This window comes from Xiphophorus hellerii, chromosome 19 (assembly GCF_003331165.1).
Source record: "Xiphophorus hellerii strain 12219 chromosome 19, Xiphophorus_hellerii-4.1, whole genome shotgun sequence".
Classification (NCBI taxonomy): Eukaryota; Metazoa; Chordata; class Actinopteri; order Cyprinodontiformes; family Poeciliidae; genus Xiphophorus; species Xiphophorus hellerii.
In genome coordinates this window covers 6,035,549-6,045,754 of record NC_045690.1, presented here as the reverse complement: position 1 = coordinate 6,045,754, position 10,206 = coordinate 6,035,549, and the positions used below count along the sequence as shown (strand labels likewise).

Genomic DNA, 10,206 nt, shown 5'->3' with positions numbered 1-10,206 from the left:
ATTATCTAAACTATTTAGGTAAAGAAAAACAATCTCAAATAACATGCAAAAATGTTTGCGATATAAAAATGTTTCTTACTAGTTGGTAAGTGTAAGGAAGTTTTTAGTTATACTGAAATTAACACTCTTCAGAGTATCGCAGCTTTTATTCACAGGCCAGCGTGTGGGCTCAGCATGTAAGTTTCCATAGCTCATGTGGTTTTCTTCTCTCCGCTATACTTACACAACTCATTGCTTAGTGGAAGAAGTGCAAATATTAAAAGAAGCTATGAAGTCAAACATAATTCACACGTATTTAATGTTCATTTCACCAAATGATGCATTTTATTTTTGTTTTGCCTGAATCCCTTTACTATTTGGAACCAGGTGAAGATGTCTTTTCCAGGTGGAATCTGACATGTCATAAAAGCAAAACGTTTGCACTCCTACTTTACAAGTTTATCGTAAATTGCTGCTGAAGTTATTCAACAATCAAAAATGTTTCGTTTTATTAATTTAAACTCGTTAAAACGGTAAAAATGCTGTTCAACATTAACACAAATTTGGATTAGCTTTATAATAACACTAATTGGCTGTCTGTTATTTTGAGTTTAAATAGGACACTACACCTCAAACAGAACTGATTATGTTTCACTGAATCTATAAACAACATTTGCGACTCAGTTTTTTAACCCTGTTTGTGTCCAACATCACCAACACCTAAAAGTTGTGTTTATCTTCCACTTTCCAGTCCCAAATGTGAGCAGGACATATTTAAAAAAACGTTAATTAATGTTTAAAGCAGCGGAAATAAATTGAGGCGGTAATTTTAGGGCACTTGTGTCAAACTCAAGGCCCGGGGTCCAAATTTGACCCGCCGTAGCTTTTTGTGTGGCTTTCAAGACTAGAAAAAATTACATCAAAGATTCCTCACAGTTTTTCACAAATCTGCAAAACTCACACGAAATTCACACAAAATCTACAGATTTATGATTTTACTGAAATTTTTTCTCAAAATTGGCCAAAAACAGTTTAAGTGACGACTGCTTCAGCCTTGATGTCAAGTTATATCTGTGAACTTGACAGATATGCTGAATACAGCGATTAATAAAAGCTGTATTGCTAATAAAAGCTGCTAAATGATACATTTATGATACATTTAGCATCATATATTAGTGCAAGTATTGTGTAAAGTTCTTACAAATATTTCTAAATTAGCACCACAAAATCTGTGATATTGATCACAAAATCAGCACAAAGACAATTATGAAATCTTGGAGGGACTGATCAGTGTGAAAAGATGTTCATTATTATTTAACTTATAGAAACACTTATCGAATGCTGAAACAACTATTTATAGATATTTTAGCAAATTAATGGGTTTTATCAACACATTCTGGCACAACCGGCTCTTTAAGAACATTCAGAATTTTTGTTTTGGTCCAAAATGAAAATGAGTTTGACTCCCTGCTTTGAGGGATGATCACAGAGACAAAAAATAATATAAATGTGATTTCCATTCAATCAGCTTTTCCTTAAATGTTAAAAATGTGCATAAATGAGATGAAAAGGTGGCATACCTGGTCATGACTTGGTGGAATAAATAAACACGCCCTCTTCAGAATGGGATCAAAAGCAGAACAAAACTTTATATAAACGTTTTGCACTGAAATGTTCAAATTGTTTTATTAATGGTGAAAAAATGTAGAATTTTGCACACAGTCTGTGTGTTTCATCTCTGGCCTGAGCATGTTGTAGTTAATCAATTAATTAATGATAAATTGAAAACAAATCGATAATTTCCATTCTGATTATTAATACGTTTTGATGGACAATCCTGTTTTAAAGACTTCAGAATCCATTTTATTTACAGTTTCTGTGGTGCCTGGTTTTATTTCTGTTTTATTTGTTGTTTTTGGATGTTGTTTTACTTTGGATATTTAAAATATCTTCCAGTTCTGGTGTTAAGTTTATGGGCTCTTTGCACCTGCTGCGCTGACGTCACAACCGCATGCTCAAATGCGGCTCTCTCTTTTCCGCATTGAGTTACCATGACAGCTAGAAAGGACAAAGTCTTATTTCAGACGCAAATAAAATAATACTATGAACATTGCTGTCTTCCTAATATAATGGGCTTTTAAGTTTTCATGGATTTCCAAGCGGTCCTGAATTAAGAAGACGATGGCTTGTAAATATGTGTCGCTACCAGTTAAAGCTAACGCCGCACAGCAAAGTTTACAGCCTTCACTTCACTCCGGATCAACTTCTTCAGCCTAAAGCAGAAGGTAAAGGAGCCTCCTGTGTTATTTCCATGGAATCACTTCTGTATTCAGCCTGAAAGAGTTTATGGGAACTAGAGAGCAGACCAGAGCCAGACAGCCGAGCTACTGATCCGCCTGTACACACTGCTGTAAACACCGTCCTGCTTCACAAGAAGCATGCAAAACTAATAAAGCGAAATAACACGGAGACCTTAAGGAACACGGTCATATTTTTCTAAAAGCAACAACTTTGAACCTGAACAGTCAGCTGAACTAGAACTCCGACACCAGAGCTGCTCTACTGTAAAGCTATGGGGCTTGTTGTTCCTCAGGCTTCAGAAGCAAAAAGCCTGAACCGTAAAATCCCCGTTACTTGGTCTCTGACACTAAAGACAATAAACACACGTAATATACTTGAAAACAAGGTAAAAACATTGTCCGTTAATGAATGATGAAAAATGTTTAGATACTTAAATAGCACATTTTTACAAGAAAAATGTCTAGCATAAGCTAAAGCTAATGTTAGCCGCAAAGTTTAAAGAAAGTAAAACTCACCTTCGTATCTGTGTATAACGAGGCGAACATTTTGAAACCTTTCTCCAGCTTACTGTCGGGGCTTCGGATCGATGTTCAACATTAATTGTTAACTTGGACAAGCCCTGCAAACACCCAGTGGAAAGAGCCTTTTTCAATAGATCGGAAAAGATTGAGCCGCTTTTCCCCGAACGCGGAAGCTGAGGTGCAAAGAGCCCATTGGTGTTTCACAGAGTGAACCTGCAGTATTATGCCATTATAAATATATCACTGGAAAATAGTCTTAAAACAACAATATAGTCATTTACACTGACCTACTAGTTACTGTTAAACAAACAGTTTTAAGTGTAGGATCCAAAAATAATAAAATACATATTACAAAAATAAAATGCAACATTCTAAGTGGGAGTTCATGGTGCGTTGATGGCTGGAGGTGGGAAACCAAATCCTCATATAACTTATGACGGCTCTCTGCTTATTGTTTAGTTTGTTTACATTTTAGGAAGTTGGTGCACAGTTAGAGCTTTATTGAACAATCCCAAATCTAAACAAGCAATAACACAAAGCAGAACTACATGACTGAACCTGTGAGCCTGTTTCTATGGCTGTGAGTTACTAAAAGGTGACCTATTATGCTTCCTTGAATATGTTATGATCTATCTATGGGCGATTATATTATGCAAATAATGTACAAAAAAATTTTTTCACGAAATTATTCTTATATGATGATTTTAGTCTGGTCAATTCAGAATGAGCTGCTTTAGGGCATCTTGTCACTTTAAATCCAAACAACTTGACGTTTTCACTTGTACATGAAAATGTCTTCAAACAGATGCGCTATTGTCTGAAAATCATTAGTAGAGCCTCCTGCACAACTAACAAGAATGCAGAAGTTTCTGGATGGAAAGTCAACAACAAAAGAACACTTGTCCTTTCCAGCAGCCATTGTACAGTGACAAATTATTGTCATTTCGGTCCTTAAAATCCCAAAATTTCCAATTGACTTCATATTTTGGTCCGTCTGATGATGTAATTTTTAAGTATTAAATGATCATTTGATCAGATAATCAGTACTTGAGTAGACATTTTACAAAGTACTTTTTTACTTTTACTTGAGTAAATCTTTTGGCGACGGGCTGGGGTTACTAGGTTACAGGCTGGGGTTGCTAGGTTACGGGCTGGGGTTGCTAGGTAACGCACAGTTTTGCATTGCATTCCAAAGATTTTTATAGACAACATAAAACATTAAATAATTACTAAAAAACGGGGGTGATTTGTTTAAGAGCTTGGGTTGTTTTTAGAAGCAGTAGAGACCAAAATGGAAATACAGAAACACGATAAATGTGAAGTTTTCCCCTGTAAAAACGGCGTTTCATTGAGTTTTCCATTATTTGATCTCAAATGATCCTCCGGTCCCGTTGCAGATGTCGCCGTAAAAAAAGAAAACACCCACAAGCAGTTTACGAGGGAGCGGCAGGGCGCCGTGAAGCGACGGATCCACCAGGTCAACGGGCACAAGTTCATGTCCACTTTCCTCCGTCAGCCCACCTTCTGCTTCCACTGCAAGGAGTTCATCTGGTGAGTCCGACCCGCCGGAACCGAGCCGAAACTGTCTGGAGGAGATCTGACTGTTTCCTCTCTGTTGCAGGGGTGTGTTCGGAAAACAAGGTTACCAGTGTCAAGGTGTGCAGGCCGGCTGGCCTCTTTGTTCGACTGTTGGTCATCCTCGCTGCAGAAACGACTGTAACCCTGTGTGTGTTTTCAGTGTGTACGTGTGTAGTTCATAAGCGGTGCCACCAGCTGGTTGTTACTGTGTGTCCACGCATGAAGAGATCAATCAAAGAGAAGGTAACGGCTGCTTGTTTCTGCCTCTTTTCTCTTCATTTTTCACACATTCTTAAGGAACTTTTTGCGTTAATTCAGAAAACCCTAAAATAGCAGCCCACTCCCACACATGCAAGTTCACCCACTCAGCACCTGCAGCAATCAGCAGCCTTTACAGCTTCCTGTTTCTGTCTGAGTCGACCACTGAGCCAGAACGACGCAAAATTTTCCACATGAGCTGCTGATGTATTTACATCTCTACAGATACACTCACTAGTGATCTGTATATTGTGCAAAAGCAAAAGTTTCTCCTGTTTTTGGTTAATTCTGAGCAAATGAAGCAAAGACAAAATCATCCAACTTATAGCAAAGAACTTTGATCTTAACCTCATCTGAGATCAATACTTTTAACAATTTTCCTCTCAGATAGAAAGAAAGACATTTAACAAATATTTATTCATATCACAATTCCAAAAAAGTCCAATTACTCACATGTCAGAGAGAAAAGGAAAATCTCAAATATTAAAACAACTTACAAATCTATGTGGCTAAAATACCAAACAAACAAAAATAAACATTACACATGATAAAATATTACTGAAAGAAATAAAAGTCTAATCTTCTTTCAATGAACATAAAACATTTCTAATACGCCACAAGTAAGGAATATTAAAATTACCAGTAGCACCATAAAAGGCATGCATCAGAGAAAGGAAGAAGGAAACAGAAGTAAAAAGAAAGAAAACATGTTGAAACATGCTGATGAAACGCCAAACTTTGCATAAGCCAAAAAGTAGTGATAGCAAAGTCTGCAGAGTGTCAAAAGTGGAGTTTAAAATGCCGATGTGTCAAATTAGGAGGAAGTTCAGAGAAATGTTGTCTGAGAGCAGTAGCTTGAAGACCTATCAAACCGGCACCATCCCCAGTAATTTAAACGCTTGTTTAAGGCATTTTACACATTTAGACCAGGAGTCCCAACGTACTTAAAACTCAATATTTACATACACTGCTTGTTCTTTCACATTAAATCAAACAATTTTGTTTCTGTTTTAAGTCGGGGAGGATTGCCAAACTTCCTTCTGTTTGATAAATGATATAATTAGGAGAGATTTTTCTACAGAGTTGTTTTATGACTTTCTTCAAAATATTACATACAATAAAAGTGTTAAAAGTGTTATGCCTTTGTAAACATCTACAAAATCAAAGCTGTCATTCACGTCATTTAGATAAATTAACCGTCAAACGCGCCACTTCCTCGTGTGACTTCATGAGAAAACAGATATCAGGAAGACAGATGCAGACTTTCATAACTCTGGTTCATCCCTGGGTAAAATGTGATGCTTGTTGTTGCAAAATGTGCGAATCTGACCCAGAACAAAAGCAAAACCTTGTGAAGATGCTGATGAAAGCTGGGAAGAGCCGTTATCTGATATGAACTGAAAGGCCGCTCTGCAATGAAGAAGACCTGGAAAACATCTTCAGAGGCATTTTATTTTAGGAGAAACAAAAGATTTAGTGTTTTGCCCCCCAAAATAAAAAAGGTGGAGGACACCATCTCATCTGGCAGTATCATGTTAGGCAGATTTTTTTGCTGGTGCAACTCAGAAGATAGATTAAGCAGAGAACACGTTGTGGTAGTTTGGAATGAAAAGCTCAAGACTTCAGTCAGAAAGTTGCAGCTTTGTTGGATTTTCTCTTTTCAAGTTCACAGCGCTAAATTAGTTACAAAGTGGTTTTCTGCGTCTGTTTAATTTATTTCATTTAACTAATCTGACCTGTCCTGATTAATTTACTGTCTCTGTTGTTTTCTTGCAGGATGAAACTCAAGGTTTCAGCATCAACGTCCCTCACAAGTTCAGCACTCACACCTACAAGTCTCCAACCTTCTGTGACCACTGTGGTTCGCTGCTGTGGGGATTAGTTCGGCAGGGCCTGCACTGCAAAAGTACAAGAAATATAAAAGTTGGGATCTCGTTTATCTTTTGGTTTGTCTAATTGGTGTATTTATTCTCCTGTTCTCAGTTTGTAAAATGAATGTTCACATCCGCTGCAAAGGCAACGTCGCCCCAAGCTGCGGCGTCAACAGCGTGGAGCTGGCCAACAAGCTAGCAGAGATGGGTCTGCAGGCCGGAGGACTCTCCAAGCGAAACACAATGGTAGAAAGACTTTTTTCACATTACTCTAGATAACCTCTGGATCTCTGTGAACGTGTCGATCTATTCCAGCAGGTTAAAGAGCCGAGGAGGCAGCCGTCCGAGAGAACGGAGAGTACGACCACGGAGGTTCGGCCGGATACCCCGCGGCTGGGGATCTCAGATTTTACTTTCCTTCAGGTTCTTGGCAAAGGCAGCTTCGGCAAGGTGGGAACGACTTCGAGCGACAATGGGAATTATCCTGTAATGAATGGGATTATGGGAGAAAAAATCATAGCTTTTATAATGGAACAAGTTTATTTTCACAAATATAAATGGAATATTGTTCTAATTCTGCATGTAGATTTTTAACCAGTATTCATTCTGAGTGGATATTTCAAGGCTCCACATAATCGCCAGAGTTAGCTCTGCAGCTGCAATAAAGTTTGAACCGAAGTCTTATTAAATGTGATTGTTTAATATTATAAGAAAGCAAACATGCTGAGGTTGTGCTTTTCTTATTTATGCTTTATTTGCAGATATGTGGTGGGATTTGAAAGAATTAATCTGATTAATGGGTTATTGAGATAATCATTAACTGGAGCATACAGACTCTTACAAAAGGCTGTCTGCTAATAGAACATCATATTCAGAGTATTAATAAAACCAAAACTGGACAAAATAAATGTACATTTCTCATTTGAGATTAAAAACAATCTCAGTCTATAAATATGTTTTAGCATCTTAAACGCAAAATGTATATTTTCATGGTACAGTTTTTCCTTAATTACTGCGCTGAGTATGATACTCTGTCAGCAAAGGACTTTTTTTAGAGTCTGTTGTGATTATTTGATTACTAAATTAGTCGACGATTATTTTAATAATCAATTAATCATAATGAATAACAAATAGTTTGATTAATCAGAATAATGTTTTAGTCCCAATAAAGTGTAATATAAAAAAAACTGTTAGTCAAGCTATAGTTAATTGATTACTAAATTAGTTGACGATTGTTTCAATAATTGATTCATCATGATTAATTCGATTAATCGTTTCAGCCCTAATGAAGTGTAATAGTAATAACAAACAATATATAATTATTTTACCCCAACAAAGTTGTCTTCTAAGTAAGTAACTGAGTAATTATAATTAATCCTGTAAAAATTAATTATAATTACTCAGTTACTTACAGTAACTAGCAATCCAATAAAATTAAATGGATTGACCAGATAAGACTTTGAATTTGTTTGCTTCATGTAAATACTGTAAACACGTCAACGATTAATCGCTAACTGTTACTCCACTTAATGATTAGTCGGTTACCAAAACAGTGGACATTTGTTCCTATCATCTATTAATTGTTTCATTCCTAATGAAGCATAATATGAATAAAAAATTATATATATTTATTTTTCCCCAACAAAATCGTCTTAAATCTAAAGTTTAATTGTAATTGCTCAAAGCTGCTTTCGGTAGCCACCAGTTGAGAAATTGCCTGTTTCATGTGTGTACTGTAACTACGTGGTTTCTGCAGGTGATGCTGGCGAAACTAAACAGCAAAGATCACGTCTTCGCCATCAAGGTGCTGAAGAAGGACATCATCCTGCAGGACGACGACGTCGAGTGCACCATGACGGAGAAGCGTGTGCTGTCGCTGGCCCGCTGTCACCCGTACCTCACGCAGCTTTACTGCTGTTTCCAAACATCGGTCAGTGCCGCATGAACACTCAGTCTGTAGGAATCCTCCTGGTTTAAATCTGTAATACTTTGTTTGGACAAAGACACTATAAATGGAACATCGTTCTTCCAAAAACACCAAAGTTATTTTATTACCTATGGCAACATTTTTATTTATTTATTTATTTTTTGCCGCATGTTTGCATATTTCAAGGCTCCACATAATCGCTAGCGTTAGCTCTGCAGCTGCAATAAAGTTTGCACTAAAGTCTTATTAAATGTGATAGTTTAATACTGTGAGAAAGTAAACATGCTCAGCTTGTGCTTTTCTTATTCATGCTTTATTTGCAGATGTCCTTTTTTAGGGCGGGAGCGATTAATTAGGTTAATTGTGATTCATCGATTGTTGAAATAATCATCAACTAATTTAGTAATCAATAGAGGTGTCCCGATTGATCGGCCACCGATCATAATCGGCCGATTTCCTTGAAAAAGGGTACGATCGGTGATCGCCGATCACGGTCTCTTGTTACCGATCACTAAAACAATCACATGTATCTCACTTCTCAGCCTACGTGTGCAGCTCATCTCCTCTTTTTATTTTGCATGTTTATGTCTAAATTAGGTGAATTTATCGCCAGATAATTTTTAAATTTTGCCAGATCACTTAGTATTATTTCTAGCTAAAGCGAAAAATTAACAGTAAATCCAGGCAATCGGCAAAGATCGGTGATCGGCAGAGATCGGTGATCGGCAGAGATCGGCCTCATGGGTGATCGGTATTGGCAGCAAAAAACCTGATCGGAGCATCCCTAGTAATCAATTAATTGGAGTGTCAGACTTTAAAAAAGGCTGAAAGAACAACATATTAAGAGCAATAATAAAGTCACAACTGTACAAAATTATGTATATATTTTGCATTTAAGATAAAAAAATCTTAGTCTGTATATAGGATTTACCCAGAAGTCCTCAAGTAGCAGTTTTACCTTCACCTGTTTCAAATTCACTAAAGGAATGTTATATTATTGCATTTTAGGCAATAAAATTATGTTTTTTAAAAAATTATTTTAATTGTTTAATTACATATTTAGATGTATTTTAATATAGAATAAAACAGGCTTTAGTGGAAAATCTGTAGAAAGAGCCATTTTATCTGATTAATCGCCTGAATAATCGGCTACTAAAATATTTGTTATTTGCAGCCCTAATCTATTTGCACCTTTTGATGAACCAGCAGTCTGTGAAGGAATGCTCCTCCTGCCTTAATCCTGATTCATCCAGCTGTCTGGAAGTTAATGTTATGTAACTCATGTAAACACATTTTCTGTTTGTTCATCTGAGGTTGTCAGGCTAGTGTCAAGCGATGACGCAGCGACACTGCTAATGGGTCAGAGAATAATCACCTGTAGGCGGGAACAACACCGCCGCTGTTGCAGCTCATGCACCAGAACACTTCCTTGTTTTCAGGAAATTTGAATTTTCAGGTCATTTTGCGGTTTTAATTATGGAACTGTCGCTCCTGCCAGGGATTAATTATTCTGTCTTGGCAGATGAATGTCGAAGTTTTTAATGGATTTCCTGTTCAGAGTCTGGTTAAGCTGGTAGCTCCCAGTTACTGGTTATGAGAGAAAGGAAGGAAATGGGACGGAAGAGATAGAATATGAAAGAGTGAATGAAAAAGGAATTAATGAAAGAAAGAAAGAAAGAATCAGGAAAGAAAAAAAACACAAGGAAAGGAGGAAGGAAAGAGAATCAAGAAGGAAGGAAAGAGAGAACCAAGATTCAAAGAAAGAATGAAG

General features: G+C 36.9%; 1 protein-coding gene across 2 annotated transcripts in view; it reads left to right on the top strand.

Moving 5' to 3' along the window:
• prkcha (protein kinase C, eta, a) overlaps positions 1–10,206 on the top strand; it is a 41,660-nt gene that overhangs the window by 14,966 nt on the left and 16,488 nt on the right. Inside the window, exons 3-9 of one of the 2 annotated variants that reach the window (XM_032546336.1) lie at positions 4,199–4,352; positions 4,423–4,457; positions 4,540–4,622; positions 6,414–6,543; positions 6,621–6,754; positions 6,827–6,958; positions 8,265–8,438. In XM_032546336.1, coding sequence (XP_032402227.1) covers positions 4,199–4,352; positions 4,423–4,457; positions 4,540–4,622; positions 6,414–6,543; positions 6,621–6,754; positions 6,827–6,958; positions 8,265–8,438 — 842 coding nt within the window. Of the gene's footprint in view, positions 1–4,198; positions 4,353–4,422; positions 4,458–4,539; positions 4,623–6,413; positions 6,544–6,620; positions 6,755–6,823; positions 6,959–8,264; positions 8,439–10,206 lie in introns of both variants that reach the window. The other variant, XM_032546335.1, reaches the window with a different exon arrangement.